Source organism: Equus przewalskii, chromosome 29 (genome assembly GCF_037783145.1).
Source record: "Equus przewalskii isolate Varuska chromosome 29, EquPr2, whole genome shotgun sequence".
NCBI classification, from domain to species: domain Eukaryota; kingdom Metazoa; phylum Chordata; class Mammalia; order Perissodactyla; family Equidae; genus Equus; species Equus przewalskii.
The window spans coordinates 36,200,483-36,224,451 of record NC_091859.1 but is presented as its reverse complement, the minus strand read 5'-3'; the positions used below and the strand labels follow the sequence as shown (position 1 = coordinate 36,224,451).

Sequence of the window (23,969 nt, the reverse complement as noted above, 5' to 3'; positions counted from 1 at the left end):
TCCCCTGGTATCCACTAAACTGTTCTTAGTCCATAATTTTAAATTCCTCATATGAGTGGAGTCATACACAGATTATCCTTCTCTCGCTGGCTTATTTCACTTAACATAATTCCCTCAAGGTCCATCCATGTTATGGCAAATGGAATGATTTTGTTCTGTTTTACAGCTGAGTAGTATTCCATTGTATATATGTACCACATCTTCTTTATCCATTCGTCTGTTGCTGGGCACTTAGGTTGCTTCCATGTCTTGGCTATTGTAAATAATGCTGCAATGAACATTGGGGTGCATAGGACTTTTGGAATTGCTGACTTCAAGCTCTTTGGATAGATACCCAGTAGTGGGATGGCTGGATCGTATGGTAGTTCTATTTTTAGTTTTTTGAGGAATCTCCATACTGTTTTCCATAGTGGCTGCACCAGTTTGCATTCCCACCAGCAGTGTATGAGGGTTCCTTTTTCTCCACAACCTCTCTAACATTTGTTACTATTAGTTTTAGATATTTTTGTCATTCTAACGGGTGTAAGGTGATATCTTAGTGTAGTTTTGATTTGCATTTCCGTTTTGGGTTAATTTTTATGAAAGGTGTAAGGTCAGTGCCTCGATTCTTTTTTTTTTTTTTTTGCTTGTAGATGTCCAGTTGTTCCAGCACCATTTGTTAGAAAGACTGTCTTTCCTCCATTGTGTTGCCTTTGCTCCTTTGTCAAAGATCATTGACTGTGTTTATGTGGGTCTATTTCTGAGCTCTCTATTCTGTCCCATTGATCTATTTGTCTGTTCTTTCACTGATACCACTCTGTTTTGATTACTGTAGCTTTGTAGTAAGTCTTAAAGTTGGGTAGTGTCAGTCTGCCAACTTTGTTCTCCTTCAATATTCTGTTGGCTATGCTGGGTCTTCTGCCTATCTGTCTAAACTTTAGAATCAGTTTGTCAACATCCGCAAAATAACTTGCTGGGATTTTGTTTGGGATTGCATTGAATCCATAGATCAAGTTGGGAAAAACTGACCCCTTGACAATATTGAGTCTTGCTATCAATGAACATGGAATATCCCTGCATTTATTTAGTTCTTATTTGATTTCTGTCATCACAGTTTTGTAGTTTTCCTCATACAGATCTTGTACATATTTTGTTAGATTTATACCTAGGTATTTCATTTGTGTGGCTGTTAATGTAACTGGTATTATGTTTTTAACTTCAAATTCCACTTGTTTTTTGCTGGTATATAGAAAAGCAATTGACTTTTTTATATTAACCGTGTGTCCTGTAACTGTACTATAATCACTTATTAGTTCCAGGAGGCTTTTTGCCAGTTCTTTCACATTTCCTGCATAGATGATCATGTCTTCTATGAACGAAGACAGTCTTATTTCTTCCTTCCCAATCTGTATACATTTTATTTCTTTTTCTTATCTTACATTATGAGCTAGGACTTCCAGTACAGTGTTGAAAAGCAGGGGTGAGAGGGGATGTCCTGGGCTTGTTCCTGATCTTAGTGGGAAAGCTTCAAGTTTCTTACCATTAAGTACGATGTTAGCTGGATTTTTTTTTTTTTTTTTTTTTTTGTAGATACTCTTCATCAGTTTGCGGTGGTTCCTGCCATTCCTAGTTCACTGAATTTTTGTCATGAATGGGTGTTAGATTTTTAAAAGGCTTTTCTGCATCTATTGATATGGTCAGGTGATTTTTCTTCTTTAGCCTGTTGAAGTGATGGATTAATTGATTTTCAAATGTTGAATGGCTTCGCATACCTGAGACAAATCCCACTTGGTCACGGTGTATAACTTTTATACATTGTTAGATTCAATTTGCTAACATTTTGTTGAGGATGTTTGCATCTGTGTTCATGACAGATATTGATCTATAGTTTCTTTTCTTGTAATGTCATTGTCTAGTTTTGGTGGTAGGATAATGCTTGACTTACGAAGTATTCCCTCTGCTTCTATCTTCTGAAAGAGATTGTAGCTAATTGGTGTAAATTCTTCCTTAAATGTTTGGTAAGATTCACCAGTGAACCCATCTGATCCTGGTGCTTTCTGTTTCAGAAGGTTACTAATGTTTTATTCAGTTTCTTTAATTGATAGAGGTCTATTCAGATGGTCTATATCTTCTTATGTGAGTTTTGGCAGATTGTGTCTAAGGAATTGGCACATTTCATCTAGGTTTTCCAATTCGTGGGCATAGAGTTATTTATAGTATTCCTTTATTATCTCTTAATGTTCATGGGATCTGTGGTTTCTTAGTTAGCCAGGCTAAAAGCTTATCAGTTTTATTGATATTTTCAAAGAATCAGCTTTTGGTTTTATTTTCTCTATTGATTTCCTGTTTTCAATTTCATTGATTTCTCCTCTAATTTTTATTATTTCTTTTCTTTTGCTTACTTTGAATTTAATTTGTTCTTTTTCTAGTTTTCAAAGGTGGAAACTTAGATGATTGATTTTAGATCTTTCTTCTTTTCTAACATATGCATGCAGTGCTATAAATTTCCCTCTAAGCACTGCTTTCACTGCATGCTACAACTTTTGATAAGTTGCGTTTTCATTTTCATTTAGTTCAAAATATTTTAAAATTTCAGTTGGGATTTCTTGTTTGACCCATGTGTTATTTAGAAGTGTGTTGTTGAACCTCCAATTATTTGGGGATTTTCCAGCTATCTCTCTATTATTGATTTCTAGTTTGAGTCCACTCTGGTCTGAGAGCAGACATTGTGTGATTTCTATTCTTTTAAATTTGTTAAGGTATATTTTATGGCCCAGAATGTGGTCTGTCTTGGTGAATGTTACCTGTGAGCTTGAGGAGAATGTGTATTCTGCTGTTGTTGAGTGATGTAGTTTATAGGTGTCACTTATATCCAGGTGATTGATGATGTTGTTGGGTTCAACTGTGTCCTTACTGATTTTCTGCCTGCTGAATCTGCCCATTTCTGATAGAGGGATATTGAAGTCTCCAACTATGATAGTGGATTCATCTGTTTCTCCTTGTAGTTCTATCAGTTTTTCCTCATGTAGTTTGACACTCTGCTGTTAGGAGCGTACATGTTAAGAATTGTTATATCTTCCTGGAGAATTGACCCCTTTGTCATTATATAATGTCCTTCTTTATCCTAACAACTTTCCTCGCTTTGAAGTCTGCTCGGCCTGAAATTAATACATCTACTCCTGCTTTCTTTTGATTACGGTTAGCATGGTATATTTTTCTCCATCCATTCACTTTTAATCTATAACCCCATTCTTTTTTAAGGAACATTTCCCAGAAGGCCCAAACAGCATTTCCACTTACATCTCATTGCTAGAACATGACTACATGGCTACGGCACCTTCTTCCTTTTTAATAAAATATTACTTTAAAAAACATTTAAATGTTCTTTTACAATTATATATTACTTCACAATATTATTGAGGTACAGTTTACCATAAAATTTGCCCATTTGAAGTATACAATTCAATGATTTTTAGTAAATTTACAGCGTTTTGCAACAATTACTACAATCCAGTTTTAGAACTTTGTCATCACCCTGGAAAGATTCCTCATGCCTGTTTGTAGTTAATCTCTATTACCCCTCCCTTTTTAGTAACCTCCCTGGAAATACCATATAACATCACCACCTTATTTCAAGGGCCAGACGTTAGTCATATGGTGAAGTTAATTTCAAGGAAGCCTGGGAAATATAGTTTAAAAAAAAATAACCTGGGCACATTGCCATCTTAAACAAAAACTGGTTCCATTACTAAAGAAAAAAAAGAGATTAGATGATGGGTTAGTGATTGTCTTTATCACAGATAGTGGTGTTATACTCTCCATTTTAGAGATGAAGAAACCAAGGCTCAATAAATTGAGAAATTTACTCCAGGAAGCCTTTCAGTCTTAAACCTTCCAGTTGAAATTTTCCTTCAAACCAGAAAAAGACCACACTTTTTCAATAATAGCAGTTTAGCTGGAGACCCACCTGTTTGAGCCATGGAATCTGATAGGATCAATGGTGACTCGTTAATAGTCTCTCTGATATCCATCTTAGATTGTCAGAAATATAAAAAACCGACTGAGTCTAATTTTCCACTATTATTGTTGCTCTCTCAGACTGGACTATCCTTCAGCTACTTCTTAATCTAGCTGACCCTTAAAACCCGCTCGGTCATCACCTCCAGGAATTCTTCCCTGACCTGCCTAGTCGGGGCACCTATTATGTGCTCTGTGCCTTCCTGATCACAGTCCACAGAACATGGCCTCCTCTAGTCACAGATGTGCTTGTCCATCTCCCTAGAGCAAAGGTTTGTCCTTGAGGTCAGGAATCTTGCCCATGGCCTTGTTTTCCTGGGGCCTAGTCCAGTGCCTGGCACCCAACACGACCTCAGTCAGTGCTTAGAAGACGCAGGAGGGCGTTGTCTTGGTGTGTCCGCAGTCCGCTTCAGTTATTTGCTGTTGCCAATGTTACTGATTGATTTGTAAACTTTTTATTTCAACACTTATCAAGATTCCAGTGAAACCTTTGAAGAAATTACACTGAATTTTTGAGCTAATTTTTGTTGATGTCTTTTTTGTTTCTCCCAACAGGAAGAGATATAAGGAGCAAGAAAGAGAATGGAAACAGAAGTCAAACTACTCTCCCTTTGCTCCTTCATCCTCTGGTGAATTCTCTTCTCTGAGATCAGAAAGTCCCTACAAAGCTGATGCTCCTGCGACAAGGTAGGGTAGGACGACGACAGGAGGAAAAGAAAGCTGTGGCTGAAGACTGAAACATAGAAATAATCGTCCCCAGGATTAGAGAAAGAATGCATTACGGTTTTTCCTAGGCTGAGTGGAAAGCAGAAGTGGGGAGTTTTTTGCTTGAGTCACTACATTTATTCATGCGTTTACTTTTTTACTCATTATTTTATTTAAAATATTATGACTAACAATATTAAATTATATGATGTTAATGGCTACCATTTACTAACTCTTCACTCTGTGCCAAGCATTAAGCTAAACCCGTCACAGACATGACCTCCGTTTAACCTTCCTAGCAGCCGCATGAGGTAGAGACTGCGCTGCAGCAAGCCCAGGTTTGGAGAGGGTTCAAAAGTTCCCTGCAGTAGACACTGGATAAATAACAGTAGATAAGACACAGTCCCTGTTCTCCAGGGACTCACGATGTAGTCAAGAGAAGGCAGATGTATCAACAAAGAAACGCTATAAGTTCCGGAGGCGCTGTCAGACAGTGGGGACAAAGGACACGGCGGCCTGGGAGCCATGCAGAAACACTGTACTGAAGTGGTGGCCCTTGACCTGAGTCTGGAAAAGAGAAGAAGGTGTTTGCCAGGCAGAAGGAGGGGGATGAGGCAAGAGCAGAAGAGGCAGAGGCTCAGAGGCGGGAAGTAACGTGGCCGAGGTCAAGAAAGTGTGTGTGGCGGGGGCGGGGAGTTCCAGGAGAGGGGAGCCCAGAGCAGATGCCTGGACAAGTCCTGACGGATTTCCATGCAGCGCTCGACTCTCTGAGTCATGGGGAGCCACCGAAAGATACTAAACAGGGGAACCATGGGGTCATATGTGGATTTGAAAGTCCTGATGGCAGACGCTGGTCTTCATGAAGGGGGTATATACGTGTTTGGGGGGAATTGCAAAGTCTCCCAAATGCTCACCTCTGAGTGGAACCCTGGCTGCACCTCTTGATCATTAGTCCCCAGCTTTCTCGATTTTGCATCTCTCTTAGGAAAACATTTATGAGAACTCAGCCCCTAATCATATATTAATTATTCAGAAATCATATATATAGTTCTATACTAATATGGTATGTAAACTATAAAACATACAGAAAAATAGAAATTAAAAAGGATGAGATAGAAATATAAAAATAGAAGTTCCAAAGTCTTCTGCTTACAACGGATCCATCATGGATCCACCTTGTGGTGGGGATGACCACTGTGGACGAACCCCAGGTAAAGATTAACCAGGTAAAGGAGTTACCTTTTAGTTTCCCCCACAGAAAAAGCTGAAGCAGTAGAAGGAGCTTTGACTCTCAAAAGACCTAGGGTTTTGAATCTTGGCCCTGCCCTCTTTATGACTTTAGGTCAAGTTACCTAAGTTCTCTAGGTCTGTTTCCTTGACCATAAAAAACGTGGATGGTTGTTATATGTAAAGGACTGGGCATTTTCCATCGGTTATCCCAGTAAAGTCTCAGAACAGCCCTGTGAGGTCAATTTTATTTTTCCTCTTTTTCAGAGGAGGCAACCGAGGCTTACTTGGGTCAAGGCCCAGAATCCTCTCGGGTATATTTCAAAACTCCATACTTCATCACGCTACTCCTTTACTCAAAACCTGCAGTTTCGCTTCATAACCCTCAGGATCCTGGGGGCAAAATCCAAACTCTTAGACTCAAAGCCCTCACAAAGTGGCCCCTGCCCACCTCCGCTCTCCTCTTTCTCCTCCTCGCACTCCCAGCCACCTCTCAAGCCACACTGAGCCCCTGAGCTGCACTAAGAGGTCCAGCCCTCCCAGCCTCCCAGCCTTGCTTGGCAGAAGCTTCTTGCTCTGCAGGAAATGCACGTCCCCCTCCCAGCCCTGGCCTCCTTCCTCGGCCAGCTCCGGCTGCTGCTTCAGTGTGGGCGCAGATGAAGTCTCCTGCTCCAGCAGCGTCCCCCGACACAGAAGGTCAGGGTTAAATGCTTCTCCTCAAAGTTCTCAAACCTTTTATAACATGAAAACTCCCTGAGCCCAAAACAGTGAAAAGAACCCACTGGAACATTCCAGACTGGGAGGTTTGGGGTCCACTCATTTTGGAGAGCACAGTCCAGCAGCTGTTTGACAGAGTTGCTGCTCTAGGGCAGAGAGAGAGGCCAGCTTCGAGCGCAGAAGGACTGAAAGGTGAAGGACCAGATACTGACATACTCTGGGCAATGCCCTCAGCTCAGAGCCCTGATTCTCCCATCCGCGGGCAACAGGACAGCCAGAAGTCAGAGTGCTCTTTGCAGAAGCCCATAAAAATATTACCACTTTAAATTCTGGCACCCAAATAAAGGGCTCCCAAATAAATGGGCACCCAAATAAATTTTATGCTATCAACTAGCATGAAACATGAATCTTTAGTATAGCTGCCAAGTTTGGTATCTTAAAGTAACATAAAATGTTAAGAAGTCACAGCTCATTTTGTTCTTAATTATAGCTTCTGCTTATTCGTTTGTTGTTATCCCCCTGATCAGTGGCACACAGCAGAGTTGGGTTTGCCAGGTCCTTATTCTGCTCATCAGGGTCCACGTAGTACTTTCTCACAGCGCTCCTGAGAGACGGGGGATGTCGTCCTCATTTCACAACAGAGGCGACTGGGGCAGAGCGTTAGTGAGCATTGCCCAGCCTCTCTCGTTTGGTACGCCGCTGGGCCAGGGACTGAAGCCAGCACTCAGACTCCAGGGCCTGAGCTCCAGCCTAGCTATTTTTAAGAGAAGGCTGAAGAGGTAAACTTAATATGAAGATAGTCTTATCAACTCATTTTTTCCTTTGATTAGAGAAACAACCGCTGACACTGGAGTAGAGCAGCACAGCTTGTACCCCATTGGTTCAGGCTGTGGAATCTCCCAGGTTAAGAGGGGCCTATAAATACTATGGTTTGTAACATCCATTTTTTGAGGGTAAGAGGAGACCAACCAATTGAGTTCATTTTAATAAGTATTCATTGCTCTTTCCTCTTCCTTGAACATACTTTAGCCACTTTTTCATCTGGCTAATTCCTACCTGACCCTTAAAGCCCAGTTCGGGCATCACTGCCTCCGGGAAGTACCCCCAGACTGCCCTAGTGACGGCCTATTTTGTATTCTATGCTTTTCCAAACATGCTCCACTGAATGTGTCCGACTATAGTCACCCAGTTGTCTGGCTCCCCCTCTGTACCGTAAGTCTTCCAAGTTCAGGGACCTCGTCTCATTTAGCGTTGACTATCTTGCACCTATGGCCCCCACATAGTAAGGATTCAGCAAATTCTTGGTGAAGGAATTAATGATTAGCCAATGTGTGTTTAGCATTCTGCTTCAGTCAATTGCTTATAGAAAAGGTAACTGATTGCATTTTACAACTCTGCCTCTCTATACTCATGAAATTGGGAAAAAATCCTCTTAAAAGATCACACTGAGTTTTAATTTTTTGTTTTTATTTTAGTTAAAGTAATACATATTCCTCCTTGAAGAATCGAATAGAGAGGCAGCTCCGGGATCAGACCACCTGGGTTTTAAGCCCAGCTTCAGGCCCTCCTAGCTGTGTGGCCTTGAGCAGTTACTTAACTTCTCTTCATCTCAGTTTCCTTTATGTAAAACGGGAATGATAATAGTATGTATAGCATGAGGTTGTTATGAGGATTAAATTGGTTGCTGTTTGTAAGGCACTTAGAACAGTGCCGGATGCAAAGGAATATCTAAGTGCATATCAAATTAACTAACCGATGCAAAACATAATATAAATGCTTACTAAATTAACTAATAGTTTTACAAAGCTTGTTACAGAGAAATTGCACTCCTCTGGATTCCTTTCCTATTCTCCAGCAACAACACTTTCCACTTTTTTATCTCCTCTTTTTTTCTCTTTTTTTGAGGAAGATTAGCTCTGAGCTAACAGCTGCTGCCAATCCTCCTCTTTTTGCTAAGGAAGACTGGTCCCTGAGCTAACATCCATGCCCATCTTCCTCTACTTTATATGTGGGACGCCTGCCACAGCATGGCTTGCCAAGCGGTGTGATGTCCACACCTGGGGTCCAAACTGGCGAACCCCGGGCCGCTGAAGTGGAACGTGGGCACTTAACCGCCACGCCACCGGGCCGGTCCTGCCTCTCTCTTTTTTAATCTTCCTGTTTTCTTGGGTTTTTTTTCTTTTCTTATGTACTTATCACAATTTATCTCCAAATTCTCCTTTGGTTGTATAAATCTCCTCCTGGTACATTCAGACACTTTCCGTAGTCCATCGATTTCACCTTGATTTCCCAGCCTTCTGACTTGCCTCACTCCAGGTGGTTGATTTCTAGGCTTTTTATGTAATCCTGGAGATTCCTTTCTTCATTGTCTTGATCTCACTGATTTTGTAATCTGTTTCTGTTTGTGTCTTTATGGTTCATCCACAGCGAGGTCACCGAGGAGCCAAAAGCAATGCAGAGAAAGAAAGTCACCTTCCTGACCGTCTCACTTTCCAACTCACCCAAATGAACCTTTTCCAAGAGTTGGGAGAACTTTTCGGATGAAGCCTGAACACGTTGTTAGGTTTACTCTAAAACAGAAACAACAAAATAAACCAAAAAATAGTACTGAAACACATTTAATCATTCGCAGTCCATGGGACAATGAATATTGTAGTTCACTCCTACCCTGGGCCCAAGTCAGGATTCACATTGAAGTCAAGGCACCTCACTCATGCATGCATTTACTTACTAGTTCTTTGATTCACTTGTTAAGAAGAAGACTATGGAATGTATAATATTGTTATGTAACATTAATGGTAATCATAGGAGACATCATTTACTGAGCACTTACTATGTCCTGAGGACTCTAAGTCCTTTTTAGACATTATCTTGGTTAGCCTTCCTGGGGGCCCCCCAAGTTGGGTATTATTGCCTTCATTTCTCCTAGGAGGACCCCGGGGCTTAGAGAGGTAGAGCAAGCATTCAGTAGGTATCTACTCTGTGCCATGCCTGCACCAAGCCCTGTGCATACAGAGATGAATAAAGACGCAGTCCCTCACCTTAAGGGGCACACAGTCTGGAAGAGGGGGAAGGATGTGTGAGCCAAGAAATGCATTAATACTTGGCGAGATCTTTGTGGAATCCAAGAAAAACCAAATGAGAAAGACTTCGCTGAGGCTCAAAGGTAAAGGACCAGTGTGTGGAAGGACATATAGCTGGGCTGAGGGGCTTGGCCTTTAGCATTTGGGCCTCAGGGCACACGGGAGTAACGTGTTCTGTGTTGGAGCAGTCCACCAGGCACAGCCGAGAGGGAAGAAAGAGTGCACACGGCTGTCTGCCTGAAATGAGCAGCCCAGGTCTTGGGACGTGTGGTATTTCCCAGAGACATGCGTCTTCACTTGAACCCTCAGGGTAACCGTAGGTGACCCCCTTGGAGAATATTGCCCAGGTAAAGGGATAGAGGAAGGGTGAAAGGAAAGGAGCTCAATCTTTGGCTTTGAATGCCTGCCCTGCTTCATAATAGATGCATGGCTTTAGGCCTGGTAGCCGTGTGACTTGACCTTTCTGAACTTGTTTTCTGGAATGCAGAAAGGGAATGCCGTCTCTGAGGGTAGTGCTGTTGTGGTGGTTAAATGAGAGAATTTATGCAAAGTTCCTGGCACAGCATATTTCCCTTGATAATTGCTACCAGCTATTATTATCATTGTTGTTCTCATTGCTGTTAAGAAGTATAGTGTTCTCCAGAAACCAGGACATGTTGAGCACCTGTCATGAACAAGGCACCACGGAGCTCACATAACCAGAGCGCTCTCTCACCTTCCCTTCGCTACGCAAGCCACAGTCGACTCTTTATTTGCAGCTCCTCTAAGGAGCCATGCTCTCTCCTATTTCTGGGCCTTGTGCCTATTGCTGATTCTGTACCTGAAAATCCCTTCTCCTCCCTCTTCTCTTCTAACTCCCAACATCACTAATTCCTGTTCCTCTTTCAGGACGCCAAGTAGATGTCTCCTTCTTCAGGAAGCCCTCCCTGATACACCACCAGCAGAGTTGGCACATGTGCCCCTCCTGCGTGCTCCCACAGCCTTTCGTGCACCCCCATTATGGTAGCAGTTACCATGGTGGATGTATTTGCCTGTTTCCCCGTCTATCTCTACCACTAGCCTCCACCCAGAAAGAAGGTCTCCTGGTTTTCTGGGCCCAGAGCAAACTGCACTGCTGTCTTTCAGGATGTTCTGTTGCACAGCTTAGGGCCAAGATCATCCCTGCATGGACCCCTTCCAGAAAATACCGAGGACTCGTAACCATAGGCCTCTTAGGAAGTTCAAGATGAAAAGACCTGTCTCTGCTTTTTGTAAATATTAGAAGGGAAAATTATGGGGCAGAATTCTTTGTCCTTTCTTAGGGAAGCAGGGTGAGCATTGAGGGGAACTAACGTTCAAGAAGCCGTAGCTGTAGTGTGGGATAAAGCAAAGGAGCGACTGCGGGACACTCCAATTCTGTCGCTGCCAGCGTGGCCGAGAACCAGGGCTTGGCATGGGAGCAGCGAGATTCAGGTGTTAAACTGGAGGAGATGAAGTTCACAATCCTACAGCCCTGATTTTGAGTTGTGAATTGAGGACGTATTTTATCTTTAAAAACAAACAGTTGCCTGAGGAAATGAAGGGGAGAAATAGCTAGAAAGGGGAAGGGAGGAGAGGACAGAGGGATTACAGAGGCCTGCAGAAACTTTTGGGGGCGATGGATATGTTCCTCTGTTCATTGTGGTGAAGGATTCGCAGGTACAGACACACGAGACATGCACTTTAAATATGTACTGTTTCTTGTATGTCATTTACACCCCAATAAAGCTATTTTTTTAAAAAAACCTGTTTCCTAACTCTGTCCATTGAAACGACCTAGAAATAAAGATTGACCCAGGAGCAACCACCTAGACTGTGGTCTTGAATTACTATTGCACTAGAAGGATCCAGGGATCCTTGAAGAAATGTCTGGGTCCAGGTCTAGGGTAGGAAAATCATGAGATGAACGTGGAACATCTTGTCATACTAGACAGCAAGGAAGCTCCCAAAGATGAGAGTCCTGTCAGAAGAACTCAGGAGGCAAGTTAGAGAGGGCTCGTTGGCTAAAGATGGGACAGTTGAAGCGTCCATAATAATGATAACTGCCACAGAGTGAAGCACATCAAACACGTTTTCACCTAGATAATGATATATTCATATCGTTACTTTAAAAAATTAATTAGTTGCCATTGAAGGATACTAAGGAACCAGTTCATTCTTTTGAAAGCCAGTAAATAAAACAAATACATAGAAACAGAGATTGGATTGGTGGTTACCAGAGGGGAAGGGGGGAGGGAGGAGGGCAAAAGGCGTGATTAGGCGCACGTGCGGTGATGAACTGTAATTGGTCTCTGGGTGGTGAACATGATGCAATCTACACAGAAATCAAAATATAATGATGTCCACCTGAAATTTGTGTAATGTTATAAACCAATGTTACAGCAATAAAAAATTTTTTAAAAAACAAACCAGTGAATAAAACAAATCAGCATTTATCATGCCATTCCCACATGAACCATATCACCAGGTAACCAAACGGCCGATGAGGGGAAGTTTCTCTTTTAGAAATATTCCACCTAATAAATTAAGAAGAAACGATAGAATTAAAATAGCACCATTTTACAACCCCTAATAAATTAATGGATCTAGAGTTATCATTAAAAGCTGCTAATATCCCTAAAAGAAAAAAATCTATTAAATGCTTCCTGCTTGTAGACCACAACACCACCTAGGGAATAATCTTTACCAAATAATCAGGCCTGGATCTGATCTAGACTCGAGATCCAACTATCATACCAGGAAATACAGAGGACACAGGAACATATGACACCAAGGGGATAGAACCAGCAAAACCCAGGCTATAGAAAACTCCAGGGCAAATGACTAGAAAGAGAGGGGGGAATCTATAGATTTTTAAAAAGAGACTTAAAAGGCATCAATCAATTGTAATGTGTAGACATACATTTTTTGATCCCAGTTGAAACAAACAAAAAAATATATGGCATTGATGAGACAACTGAATATTTGAATGCTGCCTGGATGTTTATATTAAAAATTATTATTACTTTTAGGTGTGATAATGGTATTATTGATGCGGGGTCGGTGAGCCGAGGAGTCAAAAGAAAGATTTCTTAGACTCTCAAGATCTGGCAGTAGTGCTCTTTTATTTAGAGAATAGTGTGGAATAGCATGGGGACAGGACCCATGGGCAGTCAGAGCTTCTGCTGCCGCCACTTCTGCTGTCCCCGCTGGCATGGGGACAGGGCCCATGGGCAGGCAGAGCAGCTGCTGCTGCCCCCGCTGGCATGGGGACAGGACCCACGGGCAGTCAGAGCTCCTGCTGCTGCCCTGAGTTGAGGGTTAGGGCTAATTTTATAAGGCATGGGTACATGACTTATTTTTACTGGAAAAAAAGAAAAGATGATGTAAAAAGTCATTAAATGATTTCAGTGCAGATGGGGTCTGGTTATTGTGCGGTCATATAACTTTAGATACGAATCTGGCCATATAGATCGGCATGTAGGTGAGGATGCCCTGGGCTTCTCTCCCTGGGGCGGTCCTAATTCATACCATAAAAAAAGTCCACTGGGTCATATAGTTTGGCGTGTAGGCCAGATCACCTTGGGCTTCTCTAGCTGGGGCAGCCTTAATCCGCATCATTATGACTACATTTTTTAAAAGAGTCCTTATCTTTTAGAGATAAATACTGAAATATTGACAAATGAAATTATGTGCTGTATGGAATTTGCTTCAAAATATTATGAGAGAGAGGAAGTGGATGGAGGTATAAGTGAAACAAGACTGGCCGTGTGTTGAAAATTGTTGAAGCGGGGTGGTGAGGATATTATACTATTTTACTTTTGTATATATTAGAAATTATCCATAATTAAAAAATTAAAGGCATTTACTATGGACTAGACGCTTTTAAGCATATTTTCACACATTGTTTTCTTGTCTTCTCCTGGAGCCCTGTGAGTGAGGTGCAATTTTCCCCATTTTCAAACTGAGGCCTTTCTTGGTTGAGGCCCCCCTTCCCCCTGGCTTGGACTTCTACAGTGTTCTCCTAGGTATCCTCCTCGCCCTCTCTCTTGCGCCCTCCAGTCCATTCTCCACACAGTAGCCCAAATACTTCCAGTATATTGACTCATTTAATTCTCACAACTCAGTACTTTTGTTATTCTTGGTTTTCAGATGAGGAAACTGAGACACAAAGAGGTTAAACAATTTCCCCAAGAACACACAGCTAGTGAACGGCTGAATTGTCCGGCTTAGTTGTCATTCCTGTGTGTGCTTATACCATACTTCTATACATGGAAAATAAAATTGCATATGAATATACAGGGCCTCCCATATACTGGTGTCGCATATCAGTTATTAAGAGCACGGACCCTGGAGCCAGGCTGTGAGCCTTGGGCAAGTTACTTAACCTTGTGGTGCCTCAGTTCCATCCGTAAGTAGGGGTGATAAGAGTCCCTACCTCATGGTGTCTTTGTGACGAGTGGATGTGTGAATCTGCGGAAACCAGTCAGTGCTCTAAGTGTTGGCTATCGTCAAATGTTACCTTTGGCTTCTCCTCTTTGCTCTGAGAGCTCCTTTCTCCCCAGCACCTTTCACTCCAGCAGAGCCACTTGCAGCTCCCTAAATAAGCCTCTATTCCCTCTGCCCTTCCCACCTGCCCACCTGGCAAATCCTCACTTATCCTTCCAGCCTCAAATAAAGGTCACCCCTCTGTGAGGAAGCCCCCCACCCCCCGCCCCGGGAGAGGTCTACTTGGTTCCTGACTGCAAGCATAATCCCTCTTATCTTGCCCTGTGTGTGATTATCTGTTTCTGTGCTTATTTTTCATAGTAGACTCCTGGCTTCTGGAGGGCAGAGACCTGTCTCTGTCTCCATATCAGGCAGAGAGCTGGGACCAAGCAGTTCAATAACTGTTGGTTAAATAAACTGTCACAGGCATGCCTCTCTGGGCAGCTATGCAGCGAAGTTGGGAGTTTTTCAAATTTGAAAATAAATCTAAATAAATGAGAAAGCTCCAAATGACTGACATATATGTATACTTGTACATATCTATATATACTACTGTAACTGCCTGTATACTAATCTGTCGTCCCCACCAGGGTTTGTATCTTGTTTGTTGTTGAATTCCTGGCACCCAACATCTAGCACAGTGTTTGACAAATAGTAGGGATGCAATAAACATCTTTCGAATGAATTAAATATGTTTAAGGGCAGATGTATCCAGTGAAATTCTTTTTTTTGTGTGTGATGACTCTTCATTCTTTAGTGCTCTGCTAAACCAGTTCTCCAATTTGAGCTCTTGAAACTCCAAGAATATTGAATCCTATGCCTCTATTTGATTATAAAGTGGTTGTCCACAGAGGGGCAGTAAAGGGTAATGGTTTACAATTCTTGTCTCGACTGTAATCCCGCTGCCTGTTTTGTTTCTGAGAATATCATAGAAATAACACAAAATTTTTAAATTTTGTAGAGAACTTGTAGACTCGCTGAAGGATTTGAGAAACTGGGAATGCTAATTGACACAATTCCTGCTTGACACAAAGGCTTTGGTTGGCCATGCTCTATATGTAGGATAGGAAAGTAGCATTTTGCCATGTAGGATTTTTTTTTAATAAGGTAATTTTTATGTCTTTTATGGCTTCTGAATTTGTGTCATACTTAAAAAGATTTTTCTTATTCTGAGATAATAAAAAATTGTCTCATGTTTTCTTCTAGCACTTTTATTATTTTATTGTTCAGGTTTACTTTCTTTATCCATCTGGAATTTATTTTAGAATAAAGTGTGAAGTATGGTTCCAATTTTATTTTTCTTCCAGATAGCTGCCTAGTTGTTCCAACACCATTCATTGAATTCATCATTTCCCCACTGCTCTGAAATGCCACTTTCATCATATTCAGAATTTTTGTATGATATGAAAGACTAATCTTTTTTCTTTTTTTTGTCCTGATTCAAGTGGAAAGGTCTTCAAGTGTACTTTTTAACTTCCCCAGGTTTTTGGTTCTTAAAAAAACATTTAAAATGTTGCATATAACCATCAATATTATATCCAAACAAGATTTTTATCCTCACTTCATGAATGTCATTACCAAGCTCATTTCAGTTTAAGTGTACTGCACACAACCTTCAAATATTATGAACATTTCTCTCTCCCAGCTGTCACTACACCAAACTACATATGTTATATTTCCCTAAATCATCTCGCTGTGCTCTTTGCAGCTCTTCTGTACAGTTGACGTCTCCCTCTAACAACTTGCTCACAAGTTACTATAATTATTTTAGGTGAGGCCTCAAAGCGAAAGCCTATCATCACTATCAAGTTCATCCCCAAAATGGGCATTCATTTCCATTTAACACGAAGGACACGTGATATTTCTGGAAAATAACAAATTTTGAAGAGCCATGGCAGTTTTCGTTGGTTCTTTAAACAATCCACCAGGGGAAAAAATGTCCTACAAAATGCCAACTGCTATTGTGGTAATTTTTTTGCTATTTATTCCAGCAAAATGATTCAGTCACTGAAGAAAAAGGGTCGCCCTGTGCTAGGTCTTGAACCCGAAGAACTGTTTGCACAGATATTCATCCAAGATCCATCACAGCCTCCACCTCAACAGATGCTCTTTCAAATGTTTCATGACTCTCCTCAACCATCAGGCTCCATTTGAGGGGAGGAGGATGACGCTGCCAGAGCCGGCTTCTGCTGGCGCGAAGGCTGGCCTCAAATTTCTATTTAAAAGCTGGACCAAAATATGTTTGGCTTCTGTTGTCTATTTAAAATTTCAAATGAAGACGAAGAAAAATTACTCTCCACCCTGAATGGGCCTTGGGTGCCTCAATCATAAACGAGACCGTAAGAGAAATTAGGAGCACTGAGGGGTTAGGGACGGACTCTGAAGCCAGGTATGAGAATCTTGCAGTGAAAAGAAAAGCCTTGAGCAGGGGGGAAGAGCCCCCCCATATTCGACCTCCTAACCCGAGGGTCCTGATTAAGCATCCTGCACCTCACCTGTCGCCGCTCAGCCACCTCCAACCAGCACCCCTCCCCCGCCTCGAGGTCTTCCGCCTCATGACCAGTTTCCAACGGCCTTTCTTCATCTCAGAACAGACCCCACGCAGAGGCCTAGTGTCCCCACCTCAGAGTCCTCTCCCTGACCTCAGCATCTCCCTCAGCTCAAGGGACGCCCTGCCTCCCCTCCCATCAAAGCCCCTCTCCTCAGCACCCTTCCTGCACCTCAGCGCCCCTCCTTCTCCCCAGCGCGGGCCCACCAGAGGCTCCTTTGGCTGGTCCAGGCAGCTCCCCGCCCCACCACGGGGTCTTCTCCTCGCCCTGCCCGCCCACTGTGGGCTCGCCCCTCGCCCCGCCCCCCTTCTGGGCCCGCCCCTCACCCTCCGCCCCGCCCTCTGTGGGCCTGCCCCTCGGCCTTAGCCCCGCCCCTCACCCTCCGCCCCGCCCTCTGTGGGCCTGCCCCTCGGCCTTAGCCCCGCCCCTCACCCTCCGCCCCGTCCTCTGTGGGCCTGCCCCTCGGCCTTAGCCCCGCCCCTCACCCTCCGCCCCGTCCTCTGTGGGCCTGCCCCTCTGTCTTAGCCCCGCCCCCACCCTCTGCCCCGCCCTCTGTGGGCCCGCCCCTTGGTCCTTGCCACGCCCATGCCGTTCGTCTGCTCGAAGTCTAGTCGTTTGGCGCCAAACTTTCCGGTCAGCGACGCGCGGGCCGCTGTCTCCGCGTTCTGGGTCCGAGTCGAATCTCTGAAGAGTGGAAATCCCGGGAGGGGGGCGGAAGGGATTCACCTTGAAACTCTCGGGGCGCCTGTGGGTACGAGCGGGGTTTGTGGCAAAAAGGGAAAGCGCGTGAGGAGGCGGTGGGGAAGCTCCAGGGTGGGTGCCTTTGCTTGGTCAGGCCTGGCGCGCGCTGCTGGGCCTGGGCCGGCGGCTTGGCGGGTCTCCTCCGCGCCCCGGGACGAATCTCAGTGATCTGGAGGGGTTTCCAGCATCCTTACTTTAAACCAAGTCAGACCCGGGTCTTGGAGCTGCCGCCTCCCCGTCCTTGGGAGGGAATGGGGTGTCGGGAGAACGTCCAGCGGCGCCGCCGCCCGGGCCTCCCGCTGAGAGCAACGCCGGGGTGGCCGGCTCTGGGCGCCTGAAGCCGGGTGTCTGGGAGCCCTGCCTCAGATCCCTGTTCATCCGTCAACCGCTGCCTGAGAAAGATTTTATCGGGAGGGAAGAGATGGATGGGTTTTTTTCCTTCACTGAGGACGGTCTGTGGAATTTTGGGTAATCATATGTATTATGGCTGAGGGAGGATTCCAGAAGATTCCATGTACGCTGCCTCCTCCTTTGCCTTGGATACGTGCTATTTAGAGGTACTAGGTGTTAGGGACCGTGCCTCTATCTTAGTGCTTTGTTCTCCTTCTGGGCCCCAGGTCCTGACTTTGGTTTGAAGTGAAGAGATGGAAGAGACCAAGAACCCTGACACGTGGACCACGTTTTATTCTAAAGAACACGCTCTTGTCTTGTAGATTCCTGAGATCTTAGAACAGCTGCTACAGTGTTAAATCAAAGACTGTTTCTCTGCTTACTGGCCCTAAGATTATAACATTGGGTATCCACCATAACTTTAAATCTCAAAAAAATCATGAAACTAGGAAATACCATAAAACAAAATATATCTAATGTTTTATGAAACAAAAAGGATATATGTTACAAGTGAGCCCGTCCATACTTAGTAAGCAGGCAGGTGTTCATTGTACATGAGAAAAATAAAACCTGTTTGTGGAGGGTAGGCTAAGTTCTAGGAGCCGGGGAGGATGCGGGAAGAGTGAGGCGAGCTCACAGTCCCTGGTGTGGTTCATATAGATGTGAGAGGTGGAACAGCAACGTGCGATTCCAAATGACGACAGCAGAAAAGACACTCTCAGAGAGTCATGATCAACGGGGCTATAGGGAGTCAGAAGATGATAAAAAGTAGTTTTGAGGAAAGAGAGAAGAAACTAAGTCCCCCACCCCGACATACATACACCCACAAAAGAAAGAACGCCCCGTGCCAGGCAGAAAGGAGATGGGCCGCCCAGTCTTTCCAGACTAAATGTTTCTCTACTTGTCCTTCTGATCGTCAGTGACTTTGAAGTGAAATCCAGGAGTTCTCTGGGCAAAGGATTCTGTAAACTATATGATCTATGACTACTTCTCAGATAATATTTCTTATTTTCCCAGAATTGATTATTTTTCTGCCGCCCCCTCCCCCCCACCTTCAATATGAAGGAAGATCAAGTTGTGCAGGAAGAACCAGGATTCCAAGATGAAGAGGTATGACTAGAATGTTGAAAGATATGTAGACATTCAGTCATTCCAGAAAAATGAAGTTCTTCCCCTGCTAGCTACTATTTTTAGAAACTGAGAGGAGAAACAAAACATAGTTCTTGAGAGAGGCAATATTACAAATATATAACAACTTGTTTGGCAGGCGGTGCTAAGATTAGCTACTAGCAACTGGCATGAGAGTATTTTAATAATTTAACAACTGGTATGGCCATGCTGGTACCTATGCATACTGGTACCGAATCGCAGAGGGAGGAGTTCAAGGTCTGGTGGGGAAGAAGGTTGAGAAAATGTATTTAAAAATAGGTTCAATGCTGTTCCACGCCTTTCAGTTAAGGTCTTAAGATTTGGAGAGGCCATGACAAAAGTATTGGGCCCTTTCCATGTTGGTCCTCCTTCTAAGTACGGAACAATGTGTTTGAAAAAGCATTATTGATCCTTCCTCAATCTATCTAGAGAAATGCAATCTGAGGCATTTTGGAGTGACCCATAGTACTGAATTAACTCTTTAAAAGATGTGAAAGAGTTGTATGTGAAGAATCAAAACTCCATGGTTTTCTGTCCTGTCTCCTTTAGGAATCTTTGTTTCAAGACATTGACCTGTTGCAAAAACATGGAATTGTAAGTATTGTTTCAGTGCTTTGTGAAATTGTCCAGTTCAAGCTTTCTCAGCCTCGACCAGGTTGACATCGGGGCCTGGGCAGTTCCTTGTGGTGGGGGGCTGTCGTGTGCCTTGCGGGGTGTTGAGCAGCATCCCCAGCTCCTGACCACTCACCGTTTGCCGGTAGCATCCTCTAGTTGTGACAATCAAAAATTTCTGCAGACGTTGTCAGGTGTCCCCAGGGTGCAGAAGTGCCCCTGGTTGGGAACGGCTGGTCTATACGGAGCTATCTACTGTCTCATCAACAGAAAATTCGCCCTCTGTGTCAGGTGATTGGAATAAATGATGTTGACAGAAATCCAGACTTTGAGCAACAAACTCAGCGAATTTCGACAGCAATCGGTTGCTAGTAAAGCTTCGGTGACATTACCTTCTGAAACCCTCACATTTAGTCTCTTTCGGTTGGATTTAGAAAACAGGAGCAAGAGAAAATCCTGGTCCTTTGGTGTTGTAGCTATTTGCATTCTCCAAGGGTAGAGAAAAAAAATCTGTAAAAATTTTAGAAGAACATACTGGTAATGAAGTTCTGAAGAAGGAAGGAGCTGAACTGAGGGGGCGAACGTGTGATAATTTTGTTAGCTTTTCTACCAACAGACTTTTCTTTTGAATTCCTTGCTACATTGCCATGGTCTCACTAACATTCTTGGGAAATCAGGGCGCAGCCAGAACATTTGGCAGCGTGCTGGGTATGTTCTACTCGGATATTTCCAGAACATTTGGCTACATGGTGGGTGGGTTCCACCTGGCTGCTTGTGTAAAATTGGCATCGTGGTGGAAGGAGACGGACACAGAAGCACATGACATAGTATGGGAGGCTTTCGGGCTGGCATTTTATCAATCTGCTACACCCATTCTTTGACTTACAGAACGTGGCTGACATTAAGAAACTGAAGTCAGTAGGCATCTGTACTGTCAAAGGGATACAGATGACAACAAGAAGAGCCCTGTGCAATGTCAAAGGGCTCTCAGAAGCAAAGGTGGACAAGATTAAAGAGGCGGCCAACAAACTGATCGTAAGCAAGATCCATTCTTTGTTGTTTTCGCTTAGGAGGCCCTGTCTCTGTAGCCTTTCTCGTTGGGAACGCTGGAAACTACTGTGGGAACTCTGCACTCCCACAGTGTATTATACTATATACTGTATTATATTATGTATTCTGTATATTGTTATACTCCCCATGTTAACTTTTCATCGCTTCAGTTTCAACGCAACAGTAATCAATTTCTGAAACATTGAGGCAGGGGTTAAGAGACCTGGATCACTATGGAAGTAATTATTTTTACCAAAATTTTTCTTTTTGTCTCCCTGTATATTACTTTTTCCCCATTTCTGTTTCTCTGCCTCTTCTTCTCCTTTTTATTTTTGCTTTTTTATCTTGCTCCTCCTTATTTTTGTCTTGCCTCCTCAAGTCGTATATGAACTAAAGCTGAGCTAAACCCGTGCTTTGTAGCTGGACCCACAGACTATGAGAGGCCCATGCAGCTGAGAGCCTTCAAGCAGACACATGTCCCTTTGACCCAAGTTTTTGTGTAGAACGTTTAGGGGCCGCTGGAGGCACCAGCTCTGGAAATAGGAATGAGCAGAAAGATAGTCACCAAGTCTCCCTCTTTGCAGAAGAGCAAGCCTCTCCTTTTCTACATGTGTATGTGAAGATCTCATTCTCAGCAAGGCCGAGAAGCTCTCTTCACCGACAGCCATTTGATTTCTTTTCCCAGAGGCAGTCGAGGCACAAGCCAGGGGCAGTGTGGTCCTGAGCTTGGAGAGGACCCGACTGACCCGCTCTGAACACAGCTCAGTTGCTCTAGCTTCTGAGTACACTCTGGCGGTATACCCAAGGGTCAATTCTACAACTGCCAGCGTGTCTAGGGAAGCCCCGGAGCAGTGCCCAGTGTTTGGAACACTGCTACTTTATAGCTCCCAGGCATTAGTCTTCTTTTCTTTGGAAAATTATCCCATCGCCAAAGAAAAGAACCCTTCTCCTTCTCAAGCACCTACTGGTACACCCAGAGTCTTACCCTTTCTCACCTAAAGCTGTTTCTTCTTAAAGAGAGAGAAGGATTGAGAGATAGAGAGATGAGAAAGAGAGAGAGAAAGGAAGTCAGTTTCATAGCACAGTGGTTCTAAACGTTGGTGTGTATCAGAATCACCTAGAGCGGCTAAGAAAGTACACCAGCCCAGGCTCATTGAAGTAGGATAAAGCCTGGGCTTTTTTTTCCCCTTCAAGTTCTCCGAAGTTTGAGAATCACTGTCATAGTATAAAACAACAAAGAGGGAAATACGTTAGACCACATCAGGGCCTATTTTCACTAGTTACACCACTGCATCAGCTGTAGCTCATTAATTCAGCAAATAAGCAGTATATCTACCATGTGAATAATATTGCCTCATGAATAGTGAAAATGGGAATTTCCGTGCTCCTTGTAATTTCTAAAGCTGGGGGAAATGATGCTGTTGAATGAAATCAGCTGAATCATTTAATAAAATACCATTCTGCTTTATGCCATAAATATATCTCATTTAATCTTTACAACTACCCGATGAGAAAGACAGTATTATTATCCCCATTTCACCCAAAAGAGGCAGCTGAAGTACAGCAAGATTAAGTAGTTTACCCCACACCACACAACTCGTAAGTATTAGAGTCATAATTGAACCTAGGTAGGGTGGCTCAAGAGCCTGCGCTCTTAACCATGATCTTGTGCTGCCTTCAAAACAAATGAACAGTAGCTCATATCAAATGATGACTCTGATGATCAAGTGTATAGTTTTTGGCAGCATTTGAAATTAAAACCATCATCTTATACCCTTTTTGAACTTTTTCTTTTGTCTTTCTGTAGGAACCGGGATTCTTAACTGCATTTGAGTACAGTGAGAAGAGGAAGATGGTTTTCCATATCACCACTGGGAGCCAGGAATTTGAGTATGTATCTCGTATTTTTTTATAACCACTAAGCATAATCTTTGGAATTCTGTATTTCTGTTCCTCTATCTGGTTGTTATTTTTACTATAAGTGGTAGAGATAGCTGCTCCTTTTGAAGTAGTATTTTTTTTTTTTTTTGTCTCAAAAGGCACCCAAAGCAAACAAATTCCAGACTGCTTGTAAAACCAGGATTAAATTTCTTACAAGATATAAGTAGTTTCTGAGTCAGTCTATACTGATCTACAAACCATTTTAAAAATCACTTTAAATTTTCATTTCCTTTTCTTCCCCATTGGTGAAGAAAATTCCATTTCACTTTTGGTTTTACTTAAAAATCAGTTGTTAGACTGAAGAGTTTAGAAGAAATAATCCAATGTTGTTTTTGCTCTTCACCATCGGCAATTTTAACTTCCATTTTTATTTACTATCTTATGATTCTTGAGACATAGCCATTATCTGCCCAATGCAAGTTGACTAGAATGTATTTTTTCCCCCTAACTTACTAGGCAGAGTTACCATTTCATAAGTTAGAGCAGTCACCAAAAGCAATTTCAACAAAAGCAGTATTCCTTCTAAGTATTCCTCAAAATCTTGTCCTCACAAGATACTCCAAGGAAAAAGGATTTCATAGTCAAAGATGCCTCCACTTGGATGTCTTCTGTTCAGCTCAGATTTCACAGCTCCAAAACCATACTTTTGATCTTTGCTCCAAATCTGCTGCTCCCAAAGTCTCCCTCATCTCAGATCGGTCTCTGTCCTGATCCTCAGACCTAAAACCTTGGTGTCATCCTTGGTGCCTTTTTTTTTCCTCTCACACTCTAACTCTAATCCATTAACAAATCCCGTCTGCTCTACCTTCAAATATATTCAGTCAGGACAAACCTCGTAGTTTCTTCAACAAATAAATTACAAGGGTTAAAAAAAGAGATGGAGTCAGGGAGAAGACCTAGAAATTGAGAGATTTTAAAGACATATCACCTAATCCCAGTATGTGGATCTTATTTGGATCTTGATTCAAACATACTATAAAAAAATAAGACAGAAAAATTGAACGCTTACTAGATAGTTGATATTAAGGAATTACTAATTTTTTAGGTGTGATAGTGGTAATGCAATCATCTTAAAAATAAGAGTCTTTGGGGCTGACCGGTGGCATAGTGGTTAAGTTCACATGCTCTGCTTCGGCAGCCTGGGGTTCTCAGGTTCAGATCCTGGGTGCAGACCTACAAACCGCTCATCAAGCCATGCTGTGGCAACATCTGACATACAAAATAGAGGAAGATTGGCACAGATGTTAGCTCAGGGACAATCTTCCTCAAGCGAAAAAGGAAGCTTGGCAATGGGTGTTAGCTCAGGGCCAGTCTTCCTCACCAA

At 43.0% G+C, this 23,969-nt stretch overlaps 2 protein-coding genes across 6 annotated transcripts in view; both read left to right on the top strand.

The window, feature by feature from the left end:
- The window catches only part of FAM227A (family with sequence similarity 227 member A), an 83,079-nt gene extending 71,588 nt beyond the window's left edge, over positions 1-11,491 (top strand). For both annotated transcript variants that reach the window (XM_070599178.1, XM_070599176.1), the window contains 2 exons: positions 4,552-4,683; positions 9,073-11,491. In XM_070599178.1, the coding sequence (XP_070455279.1) occupies positions 4,552-4,683; positions 9,073-9,154 (214 nt within the window). In that variant the 3' untranslated portion in view covers positions 9,155-11,491. The remainder of the gene's footprint in view (positions 1-4,551; positions 4,684-9,072) is intronic.
- Positions 11,492-17,173: 5,682 nt separating this feature from the next.
- The window catches only part of DMC1 (DNA meiotic recombinase 1), a 39,920-nt gene continuing 33,124 nt past the window's right edge, over positions 17,174-23,969 (top strand). The window contains exons 1-5 of one of the 4 annotated variants that reach the window (XM_008533614.2): positions 17,174-17,395; positions 18,911-19,003; positions 19,592-19,636; positions 20,543-20,689; positions 22,512-22,594. In XM_008533614.2, coding sequence (XP_008531836.1) covers positions 18,953-19,003; positions 19,592-19,636; positions 20,543-20,689; positions 22,512-22,594 — 326 coding nt within the window. In that variant the 5' untranslated portion in view covers positions 17,174-17,395; positions 18,911-18,952. Of the gene's footprint in view, positions 18,061-18,910; positions 19,004-19,591; positions 19,637-20,542; positions 20,690-22,511; positions 22,595-23,969 lie in introns of all 4 variants that reach the window. The other 3 variants (XM_008533615.2, XM_070599174.1, XM_070599175.1) reach the window with 3 other exon arrangements.